This window comes from Erythrolamprus reginae, chromosome 3 (assembly GCF_031021105.1).
Source record: "Erythrolamprus reginae isolate rEryReg1 chromosome 3, rEryReg1.hap1, whole genome shotgun sequence".
Classification (NCBI taxonomy): domain Eukaryota; kingdom Metazoa; phylum Chordata; class Lepidosauria; order Squamata; family Dipsadidae; genus Erythrolamprus; species Erythrolamprus reginae.
The window spans coordinates 231210205-231232209 of NC_091952.1; the positions used below are offsets into that span (position 1 = coordinate 231210205).

The window sequence follows — 22005 nt, forward strand, 5'->3', positions numbered from 1 at the left end:
CTTGCAGTGGAGAAGTTTGTGAGTAGGCTTTAGCATTACTTGGCTAGGCATAATGTATTTGCTAGCTTGTAATGTTCTTCTAGAAGTCTATGGGATGCTGCATTCTTCTTCTTTGGGGATCGGGATATTTGGGGTATTTTTTTCTAGATTGGGGAATCACATTTCAAAAGCAACACTGGTATCTCTGGAAGTGTTCAGAGGAACACAACCAGGATGGTTGAGGGACCAAATCTCAAATCAATGTGGAATAATTAAGAGAATTGGTTATGTTAACCTGAGAAAAACAAGTGACTTTAAGGCATATTTGTATGTCAGATACCTGCAAGTATGCCTCCTCTAAGGACCATGAATGTAGTTATAGAAGAAGAAGAAAAATAATAATAATAATAGAAGGTGAACATTAGCCAAGAAGACTAATTTTCAAATGAAATTTAGGAAAAACTTCTTTATGGTATTAAGAATTAGAAAAATCAAACTACTTGAGAGACAATGAAGATTTATGTTCACTTGAATTATGTCGGGAAAAATTCTACTGTGTAGGAAATGAGACGTATTGTTTGCTTGAGGCTCCTTGCTAATGGGTAACATTTTGATTATTCTTTTCATTCCATTGTGCATCTGTGCGTCTAAACAAGGTCCACCATGAGGAATAAGGGTTACAGTGATCCCTCGATTTTCGCGGGTTCAAACTTCGCGAAACGGCTATACCACGGTTTTTCAAAAAATATTAATTAAAAAATACTCCGCGGTTTTTTTCTATACCACGGTTTTTCCCACCCGATGACGTCATACGTCATCACCAAGAGTCACTCCTCTCTCTCTTTCTCTTTCTTTCCTGTCATTCTCTGCTTCAATCATTTTCTCATTTCTCTTTTTTCTCCCTTTTTCTATCATTTTTCTCTCTCTCTCTCTCTCTACCTTCCACTCTCCCCCCTCTTGCTCTCTCTCTCTTTCTCCCTCTCCCTCTCTGTGAGAACGCCTGCCCCACCTCTCCTGCAGCCCCCTCGCTGATAGCTGGGACAAAAGTGCTCTCAGCTAAGGGACTGTGAGAGGGGCGAGGCAGGCATTCTCAAAGCGCTCAGAGCGGCTACTGGCCGAATGAAGAGGATGAGAAGCCGTAGCCGCCAGCGCTGCTGCAGGAGGACCCGTGTCCGAAGAAAGCCGGTGAGAGGGGTGGATCGGGCGGGTGGTAGCGGCGAGGGGGCCGGAGGTGCTGGGGGGCGGGGGCAGCCGACATTCAAAGCAATCTTTGCTGGCCTCCACACTTTCGTCGCTCCCTGCCCTAATTTCAACCCCGGCTCCTTGCGCTGCCTTGAAAAAGGTTGCGTGGGGGTAGTTTTTGGCTGTCCTTAGCCAAAAATGGTGTTTTTACTTCCGCACCGCTACTTCGCGGAAAATCGACTTTCGCAGGAGGTCTTGGAACGTAACCCCGGCGAAAATCGAGGGAACACTGTACTTTCAAGGAAAGAGTAATACAATTTTTCAAGTGTGAATTGTATTTTGTCAGTGGATCTAATCAAGCTTACTCTCTTGTAAGCATAGAATTGCTTTATTAATTACAAGTTGAAGAGTGCATTTGTTTTCATTCGTGTGGCCAGTTCCACTGTATTTAGAATAGCAGCATGCTAGCTAGGGAATTCTGAGACTTGAAGTCCAGATAGTTTAGAAGTTGCCAAGGTTGAGAAACACTGTTCTCAGCCAATAAAATCACAGCAAAGGCCCTGAAAATCATGGTCATTTTCCCACCTCAAGGTAAAACTATAAAGATGACCCACTTGCTTGCTACAACGTACTACCAGGGATATGAATAGTTTGACTGCATGTTTATAGAATAGAATAGAATTTTTTATTGCCAAGTGTGATTGGATACACCAGGAATTTGTCTTTGGTGCATATGCTCTCAGTGTACATAAAATAAATTATACATTTGTCAAGGATCGTGAGGTACAACACTTAATGATTGTCATAAGGACCAAATAAGCAATTAGGAAATTAATATTAATAAAAATCTTAAGGATACAAGCAACAAGTTACAGTCATAGAGTTGGGAGGAAAGGGGTGATAGGAATGATGTGAAAAAACTTGTAGTAATAGTAGTGCAGACTTAGTAAATAGTTTGACAGTGTTGAGGGAATTATTTGTTTAGCAGAGTGATGGCATTCGGGAAAAACCTATTCTTGTGTCTAGTGGTCTTGGTGTGCGGTGCTCTATAGCGATGTTTTGAGGGCAGGAGTTGAAATAGTTTATGTCCAGGATGCGAGGGGTCAATAAATATTTTCACAGCCCTCTTTTTGATTCATGCAGGGTAGGTCTGGATAAAGGTCTATGTTGAAGGATTAATTCCCTTTGTTGTTGTTTTATTCCCACCAAGGGAACATACCGGATCTCTGAAGTATAAAGAAAATGGATTTTGTCACTTTTCTCCGGCAATCACGGGAACTTTTTGTAACCCAGAGGAAGCTGAGCTGGAAAAATAAGCTGGTCCTCTTCGTTCTTTGCAGTACCATCAGTTTAGTAGCAAGCCTGTTCCTGCTTCTACCTGGCTATTCCATTCTGCTGGATCATCCAAAGCTTTCGGTCATTGCAGTCACTATTTTATGGATTCTCCTGTCTGTAAATCTGTACTTTTTCCAGTCTTTTCGCTGTTTTGTGGTGGTCTTCTTCCTTTCTTGCGGATTGCGCGAAGGCAGAAACATGCTGATTGCTGCCGGAACTGCGATGGTGGTTGCTGGCAACATCCAAAATATTTTTTTCAACCTGAAACAGCTGGCTGATAGTGTGACTTGTATCCTCCATTCCCAGCATTGGACCTTCCTCGACCTCACCTATCTCAAAGCAATCCAGTGGATTTACAGCCAACTGAAGGTTTCGAAACAACTGCTGTTGGTGCGTGATAGCTTAAACACGTCTTTCTCGGTTTCGGATGAAGACCTGAAGCTGCAGTTGGAAAAAACAAGACTGAGCATTGATATCATCACCGGCCAGATCTCCTCCATAATAGCTCTACAGTCCCTTCTGGGCAAGAAAGTGCTGCCTTTTGTGGGGATCGTTTTGGTTCTGCTCGGCACGTACCTCTTCCTCCAAAACTTCCTGAGCCCACAGACCATCAAGTTTAAGAACACGTACATTACACAAGGGTTCATCAAGTATAATGAACAAGTACGGCAGCGGGAAAAGCTCTCGGTACTCCCCCTGAGTAAAGGAGAAAGGAACGTGTACTCTCGGGTGCCGTCTTTTTGCCAAACACCTAAAGCAAGGAAATGCACCGCACGCTTTTATCTCCCTGTGCTTGCTAACCTTTGCATTTGGGTCGTCTTTTCAGCAGTGGATTATTTGCTTTACTGGCTCATTTTTTCCGTGAGCAAGCATCTCCACGATTTCCCTGAGCTAGAGGTCCACTTCAAATTATATTACCACGTAAGTATCTTAGCTACAGTGCAGCACTTTTGGTATTGCTTTCAGATACAGATTTTCTACAGAATAAAATTATGCTAAAAAGTAGGGTTGAAAAACTGGGGGTGGGTAGGCATGGCAAATTTTTTTTTTTTTTTTTTAAAAAGCAAACCTCAAGTTTTGAAGGGCCTGAATATTAAACAAAAGCAAAAGTCACACCAAGCTTGGTGTTTAAGGCAGCTGGAAGCACCCATTTTTTTAAAATCAAGAGAAATGTTTGATGTGCCTGTGGGAGAGAAAGAGAAAAACATAATCCCAGCGACCGGTTAGGTCCCACAGAGTTGGCCTTCTCCGGGTCCCGTCAACAAAACAATGTAGTTTGGCAGGGCCCAGGGGAAAAGCCTTCTCTGCGGCGGCCCCGGCCCTCTGGAACTAACTCCCCCCGGAGATTAGAATTGCCCCCACCCTCCTTGCCTTTCGTAAGCTCCTTAAAACCCACCTCTGCCATCAGGCATGGGGGAATTGAGATATTCTTTCCCCCTAGGCCTTTACAATTTATGCATGTTATGTTTGTTTGTAGGGATGTTTGGTTTTACAATAAGGGTTTTTTAGTTGTGTTAATATTGGATTTATATGATGTTTTTTATTACTGTTGTTAGCCGCCCCGAGTCTACAGAGAGGGGCAGCATACAAATCCAATAAAATAAATAAATAAATAAAATAAAATAAGAAGCTCAGTTTGAGAAAGTATAGAAAATGCAATGTGATGGTCTTTACCAGTGAAGAGCTGCAAAATTTTTACTACCACATTGTGGGCACGTCTTATTGTATGGGTGTGACTTGATGGTCATGTGATTGGGTAGGAGTGGCTCGCCAGCCATGTGACCAGGTGGGAGTGGCTTGACAATCATGTGACCATGGTGTGGCTTAAAGGAGTGATTTACCAACCAAGATAAGTTTTCAAATAAGTGCTTGGATTCTTTTTCAGTTGATTAAGTCACATTATTTGAAGAGTCACAAAAAGGACAAACGATAGACAGTATTATTTATTAAGGAGCACAGTAACATTTTAAGGTTTTGTACTGAACCCACCAGGTTCGGTATGATAACAGATTAGGCAAGTAGCTTAATTTTCTTTAATTGCTATAAAAGTTCAGTTCTAGATAATGATTAAAATGATTAAACCATTTATGGGTAAAAACATACTATTAATTATTTCCTATTTTAAAAGTAATTAAGGATCATGCTAAAGTACTAGAGAAGGAAGGACAATAGAAAAAAGGTTAAGTATTCAATAAATAGTGCATAAACTTGCTACCCACACTGCGTTCCCCCTGCATGGGAGCAGCAGCCCATTACTGGTCTTTACCTAACTGAATTAGTAGGATCTGTGATTTCAGCCACTATAAAGGCACACCACATATTTAAGTACAGTGGTACCTCATCTTACGAACGCCTCTTCTAACGAACTTTTCAAGATACGAACCCGGTGTTTAAGATTTTTTTGCCTCTTCTTCCAAACTATTTTCACCTTACGAACCGAAGCCGCTGCTGCTGGGATGAAGGGGTTTCTTTTTCCCCCCTTTTTGGAAGAAAGAAAAGGGAGGGGCGGCTTGGAGGGGGAAAGACTTTGCATTAATAAAAGTAGGAGAACAGCGTGCTTGCAGGCACTGAAAGGGTGTTTTTTGAAGAAAGAAAAGGGAGGGGCGGCTTGGAGGGGGAAAGACTTTGCAGAGAACAGCCACAGGCACTGGAAGGGTGTCTTTTGAAGAAAGAAAAGGGAGGGGCGCCCCTCTTGCCTTTCTTCCTTCCCACTCACCCTAGCCTTGCTTCTTCCACCCGCCCCCTTTAGCTGCTCCTCCCTGCCCTCTGTTCACCTCCCTTCTAAAGTTTGGGATTTTCCTGAAGGATTTGCACGCTTTATTTGCTTTTACATTGATTCCTATGGGAAACATTGTTTCGTCTTACGAACTTTTCACCTTACGAACCTCCTCCTGGAACCAATTAAGTTCGTATCATGTGGTACCACTGTATCTTCAATAAGTGATTTCTTAAATTTGGGGCTTTACTGGGGTAAAAGATTATGTAGAGTTCTTCCTGTGCCTTTATTTCTTAACATTGGTATTTTATACATTTTCAAATGATGTGTGGGAATGACCATCATTTTATCCCAACACCATTGTAGGGTACGCCATTAGGATAGTGTTTCTGAACCTTAGCAACTTTGAGATCTATGTGGTCTTCAATGCCCAGAATTCCACAGCCAGCATGATGGCTTAGCAGTTAAAGATGTTGAGCTTGTCAGTTGGAAAGCTGACAGCCTGGATTTGCCATCTGAGTTTCACTGTGCAATGGGGTGACCTCCCGTTACTTGTCCTGTCTCCTGGCCACCTAGCAGTTTGAAGGCATGTAAATGTGAGTAGATAAATAGGTAACACTTGTTGGTGCCTATTTCTCTACTTGCATTTGCATGCTTGTTGTTGTCTATTGGGTAGGAAAGTAACAGCATTCCGTGTGTTTTGGGGTACAGTCATGCTGGACACATGACCACAGAACTGTCTTCAAAAAATGTTGGCTTCGTTGGCTAAGAAACAGAGATGAGCATCGCCCCCTAGAGTCGGATATGACTAGACAGGGAAAACCTTTACTTTTTTTTTAAGTTTCCATAACAACCTGAGTCTTCCCAGTCTCATTTCTACCCTCTTAACCACTGGGCCACATTGATTTTTATTAACTGCATTGTCAGCCAAGTGACCAGGAGTGGGCAGCAGGCAGGACGGGGTGGAACACAGTTCCACTGGTGGAAATGGAGCTCCAGCTGATCGGTGGCAGTCACTTCCTGGATTACTGGTCTTGTCTTGGCTCTCCTTTCTCCCCCCCCTGCTGTTGCATCTGTGCTCCTTGCTTTTTTCTTCTTTCCTACTTTCTGGCCTCGGACAAGCTTCCCTCTCTCCTGCCCTGTTCCCTTCCAGCCTCCTGTGGCGACCTCCCATCTCAGGTGCAAGCAGAAAGTGTGGGTGGAAGCAGCTCTGGCAGCATTTATGCTTCTGGCAGCACCTGTTCACCTAGCTACCCAGCCTGAGGCAGAGGAAGGAGAGGAGGCAGGAAACTCGAAGCAAATGGTCACCCCAGCGAGCAACACTGGTAAGGTTGTAAGTCAAGGACTTAACATTTCACTTGAACGATGATGAGCGTTCAAGCCACTCCCACCTGGTCACACGGCAGGCAAGCCACTCCTACCCAGTCACATGACCATTAAGCCATGCCCACAAAATAAGCCACACCCACAGCATGGACTGTAAAAATTTTGGCTGCCCATTACTGCAAGTGACCTACATAAACTCCTTGCCCACAAAACAGAGGCTGAGACTATAAAAAGCGGTGACCAAGAAGCTGAAACCATATTAACTGCAGACAAAACTAACAGCATCTAAGACTCGCATATAGAGCATTAAGAGAATATCTTTCTCATATTAAACTCAAGTCAACCCCAATAGATTTGTTACCAGATTACTTCCAATTCCCATGAGCTACTGGAAGCTGCTGGAAAGAAAAATGTATCTTCTTTTGCTAGCTCTCAAAGAGGCAATAGGCATACGACTCTTGGAAATGTTCTTTTTTTCAGCTGAGGTTTTCAGATCTGCTTGCTAATGATGAGTGACTCAGCATTCAGCAGATTTATGGCCTGTATTTCCTGCCAATTGTTGGGCAAACTGGAACATTGAGCAACCCCTTATATTAAGGACACATTGACTTCATAACTCTGGAAGCTAAACAATTCTCAGTAGGCATCAAAATGTTTCTCTGATACAATGGCACAAGCTAAGGATTTGTTTTTTTGCTAACTTGCTTTGCTCTCAGCAAGTTACCTCACATTCTTGCTTTATAAAAGGAGAGTAAATAGATTTTTTTAAAAAACATAACTTTTGCAAGCACCACTTGACAGTTTTCATCTGGGAATTTTTCCTTCAAATATTTTTGACTTCAAGTTCATTGCATAGATTTCCACAAGATTCCTTAAAAATTCTTTTTGGCTGTATTAATGCATTGGTTGGATTTAGTGCATGCTTTGGGATTAGTTACCCACAACATAATTAAGCTGTGACTGGTGACCTGCAAATTATTCGGTATGTGCCCTGCTTGTTTTGACCATTCTGAAAGAATAGTAGGTCAGAAACTCTTCCTAAATGGTTGGAACAACCATCCCAAACTTTAAAAAGTTCCAATTTTGCATACTTATGTTTGTGGTGTCTGTGGAGGTTGCCTTGATTTCCAGGAAAAAAGTATTAGCAGACACTGAATTTGAGATAAAACCATGAACCAAAAGCACATACGAGGTTAGCTAGAAAGTAAGGTCACAAGGCACATAGCTCTCACAGAGAATATTCATGGGGGAAGTTAGTATTACAGTGATACCTCGTCTTACAAACCCCTCGTCATACAAACTTTTCGAGATACAAACTCGAGGTTTAAGATTTTTTGCCTCTTCTTCCAAACTATTTTCACCTTACAAACCCAAGCCGCCACCACTGGGATGCCCCACTTCTAGACTTTTGTTGCCAGCAAAGTGCCCATTTTTGCGCTGCTGGGATCCCCCTGAGGCTCCCCTCCATGGGAAACACCACCTCCAGACTTCCGTGTTTTTGTAATGCTGCAGGGGAATCCCAGCAGCGCAAAAATGGGCACTTTGCTGCATAGTTCCCTCTAAGCTGAGCAGGTGAGCAATCGCTCACTTAAAAATCATCATCAACTCAGAGTTTTCCAAACCTGCCCAGAAGCCTAGAGGGAAATTTTATTATTATTTCTGTGTCACCCAGTCCCGAAGGGACTGCCGCTCAGACACTATACTTTTCCGCCCACCCTAAAAAAATTTTAGAGAGAACACTGCTTTGCTGGCAAAGGAAGTCTGGAGGTGGGGTTTCCCAGCGAGGGGAGCCTCAGTGAAATCGCAGCATCACAAAAGCACGGAAGGCCTCAAAACCCCTCCTCTGGACTTCCGTGTTTTTGTGATGCTGCGATTTCGTGAGGCTCCCCTCGCTGGGAAACCCCACCTCCAGACATCCGTTGCCAGCAAAGCACCCGTTTTTGCGCTGCTGGGATTCCCCTGCAGCATCACAAAAACACGGAAGTCCAGAAGTGAGGTTTCCCATGGAGGGGAGCCTCAGGGGAATCCCAGCAGCGCAAAAATGGGCGCTTCAACTGGCAAAAGGGATGAGTTTTGGGCTTGCACGCATTAATCACTTTTCCATTGATCCCTATGGGAAACATTGTTTCGTCTTACAAACTTTTCACCTTACAAACCTCATCCCGGAACCAATTAAGTTCGTAAAACGAGGTATCACTGTATTTCCAACTTATTACATAAGTGCACCAGAGTACTTTCCGTCCCCTGTTCTAATGTTTCACTTTTACTAGTATCATGTATATAAATATTATTATATCTTTGTATACCATCAATACGTACTTGCAAAACAGACAAACAAACAAATAAATAAAATAGAACTATCGCATCGCGGGAAGCCAGCGGAAGAAAATGAGCAGTAGATCATCGACTGGCGTTGTGGTGAAGGTTAGAGATGAGCATCCTCATTCCGTTTCCCTCCAAGTGCAAAGTGTGCACTGTAGTACGCTACCTGAATGTTGTTGTTGTTGTTGTTGTTACTATTATTATTATTATTATTATTATTATTGTTATTTTAAATTTTTTTTATTAAATATATGTTCTGCCGGGCTCTCTGACAGGAGCCTCCCGAAAATTCAAGGGTACAAATTTCAGACACACACACATGTTTGAAAATTCAAAACAATGTTCTTTATCACAAAAGTCAAAATAAACTAAGCACTCTTTTTGTATTGCAAAGAGCACTCTTCCCAAAAACAACCGGGTAGTCTGTACAATTTCCCTTAAGCAGTCATTAAGTACTTAGCCAGCAGCTGTGGAGAAACTTCACACCCCTTCTTCTTCCAATGAAGGGACACACACACACACACTGCTCTGCTTTGGTTTCAAAGGCGTGAAAAAGCAACAAAGTCCAGCACACAAGATTCCTGACGAAACTGCAACAGATATTCTTCCACAATGGCCAAACCCATATGCTGCTTTTTATAGCAGCAGCCCTAATTACTGGAGCCCCACCCAAACACAGGTGGCCTCCCTTATTTCCTGTAATATGTTCTTACTTGGTCTCTTCTACGCATAATTCTGCACTTGCGTGGGTCCAAAATGTCATCATCTGAAGCAATAGAAGATAAGGGAGATTGACTGCCTGGGCTGTGTGCCAAGCCCTCTTCTGCCGAGTCACTCCCACCTTCTTCTTCGTCTGAGGAAACTAAACTCTGCACTGATTCTGTCGGCAATAACACAGGCCTGTGACATGTTGAAGTTTCCCCTGCATCCACCTCCCCATTCCCTGGGGCAGGAGCTGGGCCAGAGCCAACCATAACAAATATATACATTAAAAACCAAAAGAAAAAAACAAACATAGAAAGGAAAAAGGAAAAAAACACAAGAAAAAATAGCAGACAAAATAAAAATAAAAATATAGCTACATACATGTAAACATATAATACATTGCAAAGGCGATCAGAGGAAAGGGGTCGGGTAATATATTTATTATTTTATTATTATTTATTATTTGGATTTGTATGCCGCCCCTCTCCGAAGACTCGGGGCGGCTCACAACAAGTGAAAAACAATCCAATACAATCCAATTAATTAAAATATTATAAGTTTAAGAAAATCCCCAATACTAACATACACACATACAGGCATACCATATATAACTTCAACGTGCCCAGGGGGAGATGTTTAGTTTCCCCATGCCCGACGGCAAAGGTGGGTTTTAAGGAGTTTACGGAAGGCAGGAAGAGTAGGGGCAGTTCTGATCTCCGGGGGGAGTTGGTTCCAGAGGGCCGGTGCCGCCACAGAGAAGGCTCTCCCCCTGGGGCCCGCCAACCGGCATTGTTTAGTTGACGGGACCCGGAGGAGGCCCACTCTGTGGGACCTAATCGGTCGCTGGGATTCGTGCGGCAGAAGGCGGTCTCGGAGATATTATATTATATACCTAGTAGTACTTCACCTTGTATTTTAGTAGTAAAGGGGTTAGGTAATATATTATATACCTAGTAGTACTTCACCTTGTATTTTAGTAGTAAATTATACTATACCTATTGTAGTATTAATACTACTTTACTATTAATAATAGTGCTTTCCCTACTAATATCTAATTTGTATTTCTATGTACACTGCTCAAAAAAAATAAAGGGAACACTTAAACAACAGTATACAACCCCAAGTAAATCAAACTTCTGTGAAATCAAACTGTCCACTTAGGAAGCAACACTGATTGACAATCAATTTCATATGCTGTTCAATGAGAATATTTCATTCATTTAGATCTGGGATATGTGATTTGAGTGTTCCCTTCATTTCTTTTTGAGCAGTATATTTATGCCCCTTTCTCTGAATATATTTTCTGTGTTGCTCTTAATATATTAATGGTTGCTCTTAATATACAATATTAATGGAGCAAGTTAGTTCATTCAAATACCAGTTACCAGAAAGGTGAATAGTACCTGTTCAAATCTGGGTTATATTTGTATTAACACTCTTAAGAGGACCATTTGTGCTGCACTTACTCCAAACTCAACTCTCTGTGTGCTGTTTATGTCTTATCTCTTAGCTAGTTCCTTCCACTTAAATGGACCTGTTAAGAAGCCCTGAGACAAAGAACAATCTCCCCTAATCAGGGAAGCCCAGATGTAAGAACTTCAGCTGTACAGTGTGCCTTTTGTGTACAGGAAGTTGGCCAGGCGGAATGCTCAGCCCTCACTTCACCCGGATTCTGCTTTATAAGTTGGGTCAGCAAATCATGAAATATTGATGGCATAATTTCCCATTGATTCCTGACAGAAAGCCAAAGAAATCAGGCTTGGGAGCTTTCAGAGAGTCTTTGCACGCATAAAACAGCCATTTTAGTAAGCTCTAAAAAATTAAGTAAGGGGAAAAACATCAGCTCTGCATGATATCATCATCCCAGACTCTGAACATCCCAGACACTGGAAATTACACATATAAAAGCAAACCTTTGGCTTTCAGGAGATATGATACCTCGTTGTAAATGCCGGCCATTACTGCTTCACAGTAATTGGGAGAAGATGGGAAATGAATATCTATCTATCTTTCCTGGCAACGGCTTTTTCTCTCTTTTTTTCTTTTTTGGCCAGAAAGCTACTTTCTATTTTCATGCCTTAGTTCAGTGATGGCGAACTTATGGCACATGTGCCACCAGTGGCAAACAGAGCCATATCTGAGGCAGTAATGGACAGCCTAAATTTTTACTGCTGTGGGTGTGGCTTATTTTGTGGGTGTGGCTTGATGGTCATGTGACTGGGTAGGAGTGGCTTGCTTTCCATGTGAGCAGGTGGAAGTGGCTTAAATGATCATCATCATTCAAGTGAACTGTTAAGTCCTCGATTTACAACCTCACCAGTGTTGCTCTCTGTGGTGACAATTTGCTTCGCGTTTCCCGCACACTCATTCCTGGGTCGCCCTCTGCCTGAGGTGGGTAGCTCATCAGCTGTTGAGAAAAGAGGGGGAGGAAATGGGCCCCCACCAACTCCTGCCGGTGCTGGTCTCCCTGCCGTTTTCCGAGGAGGAGAAGGAGGATGGGAGGGTGGGATGGTCAGCTGGAACTGGGTACACAGCTTCATTTATGTTGTGAGCCGCCTCAAGTCCTCGGAGATGGGGGGGCATACAAATCCAATCAATAAATAAATAATTTTCCACTGGTGGGACTGCGTTACTGCCCATCCCTGATCTGCAGGCACCCAAGGCATTGGTCCTATGTCAGCAACAGCTGGTTTTCAGCCTTCTTTTCAGCTGTTTTCGCTCTCCTAAAGCCTGAGGATAGCAAAAGATAGCCCAACAGCAAGTTTGTTTCTGTATTTCCAGTTGGCTTTGTTGTGGTTGGGTCGCAGCCAGTTCCTCTGATAGCAGACTTTGAGTCACATGAGCCGGGTCCGTCCAAGCATTGGAGACCTGTGTGGCTATTGGAGGATTCAGACAGTGAGGGGGAAGGAGTGATGGAAGCTGGAGGTTCCGTAGGGATAGAGGTGGAGGCCCCTGCAATACCTATGGAACCCCCAGCTAGGGCCTTGTCTGGGTCGGCTGAGGAGGGGGTGATTAATGATCCAATCCTGAATGTGGGTATGCGAAGGATTAGGGGTAGAAAGGAACAGGAGAAGATCTTGATCACAGCTGAGAGTAATAGGGAATTCTGCAGCATGCATAAAAGGGGAGGTTTGTTCTTTGCAGGAGTTTTCGTTTGTGTTTTAACAAAAATAAACAGATCCAGAGTTTTCTCTAAACCAACACCCCTGCAAGTGTGGGGGGACAGCACAGCAGGGATTGTGTGCATATGCATGATGGGAGGGCATCGCGTTATGGGTGTGGGCACACACTTGAACACACAATATCATGTGCATGCACACCCTTTTGGTATCCAAGCCAAAATTGCTTTAGTGCAATTTTTTTTCTTTGCTTGAGATCTTATAGATCACCACAAGCCACCTTCCCTAATTACTCTGAGTCTTCGGAGAGGGGTGGCATACAAATCTAATAAATAATAATAATAATAATAATAATAATAATAATAGCCCCCTGATAATCTTGTTCTTTCCTGAAAGCATTTGAGCTTGTTTCACATGTTCTTGCCTGTTGTATCCAAAAGCATCTAGGTGATCTTTCCTGAATCAAGGGGACAAAAAAGTGGGATCTTTAATTCCATTCATCATTATTCCGTTCTTATGCAGGGACATAATTTAGATGATGATGCTTTTAGCATTGCCAAATCTTGCATCTACTGCCAAATATGAAAGATATACTAATGGCTTAAGGTCTAGGCCAGACAGTTAAGAGACTGTTAATGTCCTGTTGCAGGGAAATAAACACAGACATCTCATTGGGAAATTTCATGATTGCATTATAATTTGAAGGGTCCTTGTTGCTTTCTGAGCTTGCTTGTTTTAATAATAATAATAATAATAATAATAATAATAATAATAATAATAATAATAAAAATTAGATTTGTATGCCACCCCTCTCTGAAGACTCAGGGCGGCACACAACATAACAATAGTACAGTGGTACCTCGAGATACGAGTTTAATTCGTTCCGGACCTGCGCTCTTAAGTCGAGCAGCTCTTATCTCGAACGACTTTTCCCCATAGGAATTAATGTAAATAATTTTAATTGGTTCCAGCCCTCAAAAAACTCACAAAGTTAGTCTAAATTATGCAAAAAGACATTGCAAGAATAAATGTAACTTTACTTATTAATAAGATGATAAGCTGAGAGCTTTCCTTCCCTTCCTCTTTTTACCCAAAACAATCAACATGGCAAACTTTTATTTTTATTCATTAAACTGTAGTTATTTATTCAACTTCACTGCCACCCAATCCTGTAGAGGGAGGAAAGAAGGGAGGAAGGAAAAGGAAAGCAAGAAATGGAGGGAAGAAAGGAAGGAAGGAAAGAAAGAAAGGAAGGAAGAAAGAAAGGAAGAAAGAAAGGGTGAAGGGACAGGAACAGAGGAAGGAAGCAAGGAAACTTATGAAAGGGGAGAGTAACTTCACTGCCACCCAATCCTGTAGAGGGAGGAAAGAAGGGAGGAAGGAAAAGGAAAGCAAGAAATAGAGGAAGGGAAGGTAAAAGAGAGAAAGAAAAAGAGCAAGAAAGAAAGCAAGCAAGAGAGAAAGAAAGAAAATGAAAGAGAAATAAAAATAGAGAGGGAGAATGAAAGAAATGGAAGGAGGGAAGGAAGGAGAGAAAGCAAGAAAAAGAAAGAAAGCAAGAGAAAGAAAGAAAGAAAGAAAGAGAGAGAAAGAAAGAAAGAGAAAGAAAAAAGAATGAAAGAGCAAGAGAGCAAGAGAGAAAAAGAAAGAGAGAAAGAAAGAAAGAAAGAAAGGCAACTTCAAAGAAAGGCTCACTGAGCATCTCTCACTCTCTCTCTCTTTCTATCCCTCTCTCTTTCTCCCCCCCTCTCCCCCCCTTTCCCTCTCTCTTTCTCTCTCTCCCTCTCTCTTTCTCTCCCCCCTCTCCCCCCTTTCCCTCTCCCCCCCCAGGCCGGCAGCGATGTTTTAAAACAGCCGCGCCGTTTGCGAGCTAACTCCTGAGGTGCGGAAGTTCGCCTTTGGCGTTTGGGCCACTCGGAATGTGAAATTCAAAACAGCGTTCGGATCCCCCCACCCCCAGCAGAAGCCAAGGACCCCCAGAGTGGGGCGGCAGGGGAGGCGACCGCCTCTCCACTCACCAAGTGCCGGGATACGAGCCGAGAAGAGCCGGGCTGGCTTACTTTCCTTCCTTCCCGCGCTGATGCAGAGCCACTCGAACAAAGCGTCACGCCCCCCTGACGCTTTTGGCGGCAAAAGAGCCCAGCGTCGCTTCGGAAGCCGCCGAAAGCATCAGAGGGGCGCGACGCTTTGTTCGAGTGGCTCTGCATCAGCGCGGGAAGGAAGGAAAGTAAGCCAGCCCGGCTCTTCTCGGCTCGTATCGCGGAGAGGGGCGGCATACAAATCCAAGTAATAAATAAAATAAAATAAAAAAATGTCTCTCCTCTCCCAGCTCTTATCTCGAGTAGCTCTTAAGTCGAGCAGCTCTTATGTCGGGGTTCCACTGTACTATACATTACAAATCTAATATTAAAATTTAAAAAGTCAATTAAAAACATTAATATAAAATAATAATCAATATCATAAAATCACAACTACGCACTCTTACACACTCAACCCAATTAATCATACTACAGAGGTCAGAGAAACAACGAAGGGGGGACGTGTGCCGGTGCCTGGAGGCTGCTGGAGTCTGGATGGGTGTCAACAGACTCAAACTCAACCCTGATAAGACGGAGTGGCTGTGGGTTTTGCCTCCCAAGGACAATTCTATCTGTCCATACATCACCCGGGGGGGGGAGTCATTGACCCCCTCAGAGAGGGTCCGCAACTTGGGCGTCCTCCTCGATCCACAGCTCACATTAGAGAAACATCTTTCAGCTGTGGCGAGGGGGACGTTTGCCCAGGTTCGCCTGGTGCACCAGTTGCGGCCCTATTTGGACCGGGAGTCACTGCTCACAGTCACTCATGCCCTCATCACCTCGAGGTTCGACTACTGCAATGCTCTCTACATGGGGCTAACTTTGAGAAGTGTTCGGAAACTTCAGATTGTGCAGAATGCGGCTGCGAGAGCAATCATGGGCTTTCCCAAATATGCCCATGTTACACCAACACTCCGCAGTCTGCATTGGTTGCCGATCAGTTTCCAGTCACAATTCAAAGTGTTGGTTATGACCTATAAAGCTCTTCATGGCACCGGACCAGATTATCTCAGGGACCACCTTCTGCTGCACGAATCCCAGCGACCAGTTAGGTCCCACAGAGTGGGCCTTCTCTGGGTCCCGTCAACTAAACAATGTCATTTGGCGGGACCCAGGGGAAGAGCCTTCTGTGTGGTGGCCCCGGCCCTTTGGAACCAACTCCCCCCAGAGATTAGAATTGCACCCACCCTCCTCGCCTTTCGTAAACTTCTTAAAACGCACCTCTGCCGTCAGGCATGGGGGAACTGAGATATTCTTTCCCCCTATGCCTTTACAATTTACGCATGGTATGTCTGTATGTACATTTGGTTTTTATAATAAGGGCTTTTAGTTATTTTAGTATTGGATTGGATTGTTACATGCTGTTTTTATCATTGTTGTTAGCCGCCCCGAGTCTACGGAGAGGGGCGGCATACAAATCCAATAGATAGATAGATAGATAGATAGATAGATAGATAGATAGATAGATAGATAGATAGATAGATAAATAAATAAATAATCAACCCCACGCCTGGCGACAGAGGTGAGTCTTCAGCATTTTACGGAAGATATTTCACTATCCAAACTATTTCAAATATGCAGATGTTTCATTACCCAAACTAGGCAACATCATCAGTCTAGTGCTGATAGCAACATCACTAGCACTGAGAATGTTACCTACCGTATTTTTCGCTCCATAAGACGCAGTTTTTTTCCTCCCAAAGTAGGATGAAAAATCAGCCTCGTCTTATGGAGCGAAGATTCAGGCAGGGAGGGGGGGGAGGTGTGGCAGTAGGAGTAAAGGGAGCCGCGGCTGCCCCTGCCTCCCCACGGTGCCTCCGGCCAAATGCGCCCCTGGCTTCTCCACCCTGCCCTATTGCCCGCCCGATCCGCCTCCTCTCCTCCTCTGCCACCTCCTGCCTTGGGGCGCGATCTGCCTCCTCTCCTCCGCCGCCTCCTCCTGCCTTGGGGCGCAATCTGCCCCCTCTCCAACGTCGCTGCCTTCTGCCTTGGGGCGCGATCCGCCCCCTCTCCTCCGCCACTGCCTTCTGCCTTGGGGCGCGATCCGCCCCCTCTCCTCCTCCGCCGCCTCCTGCCTTGGGGCGAGCAATCCGGGAGTCCGGGACTGTGTGGGTTTGCGCCATGAAGAGAAAACGGCCGACTTTTCCCTGCTGCCTGGGCCGTTTTCTCTTCATGGCGCAAAGCCACACAGTCCCGGACTCCCGGATCGCTCGCTTCTCCGGTCAGCAAAGCCATCTGCCCAGGAAAGCGCCGCGCAGCCGGCTTGCTGGCTGGAGAAGCGAGCGATCCGGGAGTCCGGGACTGTGGCTTTGCGCCATGAAGAGAAAACGGCAGCAGGAAAGTCAGCCGGGCTAACGGGAGGCGGCGCGTGGCTGGGCGCTGGGGACGTCTGGGAGGGCGAGGGGGCTGATAGCTGCTGCCTCTTAGCTGCAGAGCCGGTGGGCGGAGGCGAAGACAACAGCCGCCGGCTCTCTCCTTCCACTCTCTCCGGCTCTCTCACTTTCTTTTTCTCTCTGTTGCCGGCGTGGTGAACGAGAGAGAAAGAGAGAGAGAGAAAAAGGAGGGGAGAGAGAATGAGAGAGAAAGAAAGCAAGAGAGAAAGAGCGAAAGAAAGCAAGAGAGAGAGAAAAAGAGGGGGGAAGGAGGGAGAGAGAGAGAGGGAAAGACATAGAGGGAGGGAAGGAGGGAGAGAGAAAGAACAAAAAAGAGACAAAGGAAGGAAGGAAGAGAGAAAGGAAGAGGGATGGAGAGAGAGAGGGAAAGAAAGATGAAGGAAGGGAGAGAGAAAGGGGGAGGGAGAGATAGAAAGGTGGGAGAGGGGGTAGTTAGATAGGGAGAGGGAAAAGGAAGGGCTTGGAAAAAGGCAGGGGGAGAGAAAGATAGAAAGGAAAGAGGGAGGGAGAGATAGAAAGGAAAGAGGGAGGGAGAGATAGAAAGGAAAGAGGGAGGGAGAGATAGAAAGGAAAGAGGGAGGGAGAGGGGGGAGAGATAGCAAGAGAGGGAGAGAGAGAAAGAGAGAGGGAAAGGGGGAGAGAGGGGGGAGAGAAAGAGAGAGGGAGGGAGAGAGAGGAGATAAAGGAAGAGGAGAGAGAAAGGAAGAGAAAGAAAGAGGGATAGAAAGAGAGTGAGTGAGAGATGCTCAGTGAGCCTTTCTTTGAAGTTGCCTTTCTTTCTTTCTTTCTTTCTTTCTCTCTCTTTCTCTCTTGCTCTTTCATTCTTTTTTCTTTCTCTTGCTTTCTTTCTTTCTCTTGCTTTCTCTCCTTCCTTCCCTCCTTCCATTTCTTTCATTCCCCCTCTCTATTTTTATTTCTCTTTCATTTTCTTTCTTTCTCTCTTTCTTGCTTTCTTTCTTGCTCTTTTTCTTTCTCTCTTTTACCTTCCCTTCCTCTATTTCTTCTTTTCTTTCTCCTTCCTACCTTCTTCCCTCCCTCCCTTCAGTCCTTCCTCTCTTACTCTCCCCTTTCATAAGTTTCCTTGCTTCCTTCCTCTGTTCCTGTCCCTTCCCCCTTTCTTTCTTTCTTTCCTTCCTTTCCTCCCTCCATTTCTTGCTTTCCTTTTCCTTCCTCCCTTCTTTCCTCCCTCACTCCCTTTTTTCACTCCTTCCTCTCTTCCTCTCCCCTTTTTGGCTCAAAATATTTTTTTTCTATTTTCCTCCTCTAAAATCTAGGTGCGTCTTATCAGCAGGTGCGTCTTATAGAGCGAAAAATACGGTAGTTTGGGTAATGAGACATCTGCAAGGGGGAAAAAAAGCAAAATTAGAGATCATCAAGAATTCTGCATTTCAGCCCCTGGGCTACAAATATTCTCCTTTATTGGTGCATTGTAATTTATTCAGCATAGCCATTTTAAAGATCAGCATAGATCATGGCATAATTTTTATCTTTCATTTCCTCTTACCCAGAAAAATGCAGCTAAATTCATCTTGAATGATGGGGAGATTGTTGACAAGACCATTTCCTTTAAGACGTCTCTTTTTGAAGAGAGCTGCATTCCCAAACCGAAGATTTCCCTCTCTGCTACATGGATCCAGCTTGGAATTATTTTGTTCTTTCTAATAGTGTTGGGGCTTCTGACGTCTACACTCACCCAACTTAAAATATTAGTGGCAACTGCATTCTTTCCGAGCACAGACATGAAACGGATAAAATATCTGCACAGAAAATTATTAAACAGAAGATCCAAGTTCTCCGAGAAAAACGTGAAAAGGAAACTTAATTCATTTGCAAAGGTAAACTGTAAATAACATGAAATACAGTGATGGTTGATGCAATACTCTTCAGAATGTAATTGTAGAATCCACCCAAAATAAGCACCATCAAAACTTTATCTATAGCCGGGATCAATAATACTCTCTCTGCCCAAGATTGCCCTAAAGGGAATCTTCACATATTTTTCAATAAATATGGAAGCTACTTAGGTCATAGACCGCATTACGCTGGTTATATCTCTTTACAAAGTAATGTTTTGACTCACATAGATATTGTCTCTGCACAAATACCTATAGCCATTATTGAAATGCATATGTGTCTGAGGTTAATCTTCCCGCTTCCTCCATCAATACTTGAAGGATGAAGAAATGCTTAGCATTCATTCTCCCTGAAATGGGTCTACTTGTAATTTTTTTTCATTTCCCCCCCTTCATTACTTTTCAGTTCTGCTTAGGAGACAGATACCAAAGAAAAAAAACAATAACTTATTGGACCCAAATCAGCATGGCTTTACTGAAGGCAAATCATGTCAGACTAATCTCATTGATTTCTTTGACTATGTCTGTAATATGGTAAATGATTTAGCTTTACTAGATAAATGGTCAAAGCAATGGAAACTGCAGTTTAATGTTTCCAAATGTAAAATAATGCACTTGGGGAAAAGGAATCCTCAATCTGAGTATTGTATTGGCAGTTCTGTGTTAGCAAATACTTCAAAAGAAAAGGATTTAGGGGTAGTGATTTCTGACAGTCTCAAAATGGGTGAACAGTGCAGTCAGGCAGTAGGGAAAGCAAGTAGGATGCTTGGCTGCATAGCTAGAGGTATAACAAGCAGGAAGAGGGAGATTATGATCCCGCTATATAGAATGCTGGTAAGACCACATTTGGAGTACTGTGTTCAGTTCTGGAGAAGAAAAAGATATTGACAAAATTGAACGGGTCCAAAGATGGGCTACAAGAATGGTGGAAGGTCTTAAGCATAAAACCTATCCAGAAAGACTTAATGAACTCAATCTGTATAGTCTGGAGGACAGAAGGAAAAGGGGGGACATGATCGAAACATTTAAATATATTAAAGGGTTAAATAAGGTCCAGGAGGGAAGTGTTTTTAATAGGAAAGTGAACACAAGAACAAGGGGACACAATCTGAAGTTAGTTGGGGGAAAGATCAAAAGCAACATGAGAAAATATTATTTTACTGAAAGAGTAGTAGATCCTTGGAACAAACTTCCAGCAGACGTGGTAGATAAATCCACAGTAACTGAATTTAAACATGCCTGGGATAAACATATATCCATCCTAAGATAAAATACAGGAAACACTATAAGGGCAGACTAGATGGACCAGGAGGTCTTTTTCTGCCGTCAGACTTCCATGTTTCTATGTTTCTAAAACTCTCTTCTTCTGTAATGAGTAAAACTAACCTTTTCCTTTTTCCTTCTTCCCCTTCCTCCTTTTTCCTTATTCCTTTACAGTTACATTTTTGGTTTCCCATCCTCCAGCCACTGGGAAATGTGAGGAAGAAAGAAACCAATGTAGAAAAAGAAAGTCCTGTTTAATAGCATTAGACACAGATTGTTAAGCTCAACTTTTTGCCCGGTGAAGAGCTCCTCGAACTTCAAATCTTTGTGGGTGTTTTGCAAATCACTGATTGCCTTAATATTAAATTTGAAAGTATTAAAGAAATATTTTTTAAAATGTAAGGCTCTATTAGTAAAAATAAACCAAAATTTGCTTTGTTTCTCTTATACTGGTTCACGTTTCACTGCAGAATTGTGCCATTTAGATTGATGTTCATCCATCATGTTTGAGGAGGACCTTGACATCTAATGGGTTTTGGACTGTGCACAATGTGTCTGTAGGTGGCTGGTAAGGCCTATACGAAATGTTCTGCCACATGTTGGGCAAACATGTAAGGGCACCACTGTCACAGCATTTGCAGCCCTGGCTTTGTAGAGTGCTCACTTCTCTACTGCTATGAATGTTCTTCTGCCCTCAGATGTCTGACAGCCTTGGTGGATCAGCATACACCACGTTGGTCGATCTTTTGCCAGGGTTTCCCATGAGGGAGTTGAAGGTGGTTTTCAACATGTCTTTGTCAGTAATTTATTATTTATTTATTTATTTATTATTTAGATTTGTATGCCGCCCCTCTCCGCAGACTCCGGGCGGCTCACAACAAAGTGAAAACAATTTACAACAAATCTAAATTACTGTTTAAAAATATTTTAAAAAACCCATTTTCTAAACAAACATACATACAGACATACCATTCATAAATTGTATATGCCCGGGGGAGATGTCTCAGTTCCCCCATGCCTGATGACAGAGGTGGGTCTTAAGGAGCTTACGAAAGGCAAGGAGAGTAGGGGCAGTTCTAATCTCCGGGGGGAGTTGGTTCCAGAGGGCTGGGGCTGCCACAGAGAAGGCTCTTCCCCTGGGGCCCGCCAACCGACATTGTTTAGTTGACGGGACCCGGAGAAGGCCCACTCTGTGGGACCTAACTGGTCGCTGGGATTCGTGCAGCAGAAGGTGGTCCCTGAGATAATCTGGTCCGGTGCCATGAAGAGCTTTATAGGTCATAACCAACACTTTGAATTGTGACCGTAAATTGACCGGCAACCAATGCAGACTGCGGAGTGTTGGTGAAACATGGGCATACCTAGGTAAGCCCATGACTGCTCTCGCAGCTGCATTCTGCACGATCTGGAGTTTCTGAACACTTTTCAAAGGTAGCCCCATGTAGAGAGCATTACAGTAGTCGAACCTCAAGGTGATGAGGGCATGAGTGACTGTGAGCAGTGAGTCCCAGTCCAGATAGGGCTGCAACTGGCGCACCAGGCGAACCTGGGCAAATGCCCCCCTCGCCACAGCTGAAAGATGGTTCTCTAATGTGAGCTGTGGATCGAGGAGGATGCCCAAGTTGTGGACCCTCTCCGAGGGAGTAATGGGCAGCCAAAAATTTTACTGCCATACTGTGGGTGTGGCTTATTTTGTGGGTGTGGCTTAATAGTCATGTGACTGAGTAGGAGTGG

The 22005-nt window shown here is 43.8% G+C and overlaps 1 protein-coding gene across 1 annotated transcript; it reads left to right on the forward strand.

Moving 5' to 3' along the window:
• The first annotated feature begins 8 nt into the window (after positions 1–8).
• DCSTAMP (dendrocyte expressed seven transmembrane protein) lies at positions 9–20718 on the forward strand. The gene is made up of 4 exons (XM_070749239.1): positions 9–18; positions 2372–3417; positions 18664–18990; positions 20446–20718. Exons 2-4 carry the CDS (start codon positions 2404–2406, stop codon positions 20527–20529), a joined length of 1425 nt encoding a protein of 474 aa, XP_070605340.1. The 5' UTR covers positions 9–18; positions 2372–2403; the 3' UTR covers positions 20530–20718.
• The last annotated feature ends 1287 nt before the right edge of the window (positions 20719–22005 follow it).

Coding starts and splice junctions, on each gene's coding strand:
- DCSTAMP (XM_070749239.1), top strand. CDS start 2,404: ATGGATTTTGTCACTTTTCTCCGGCAATCACGGGAACTTTTTGTAACC. Junction 3,418..18,663: donor ACTTCAAATTATATTACCAC/GTAAGTATCTTA, acceptor CCTCTTACCCAG/AAAAATGCAGCTAAATTCAT. Junction 18,991..20,445: donor AACTTAATTCATTTGCAAAG/GTAAACTGTAAA, acceptor ATTCCTTTACAG/TTACATTTTTGGTTTCCCAT.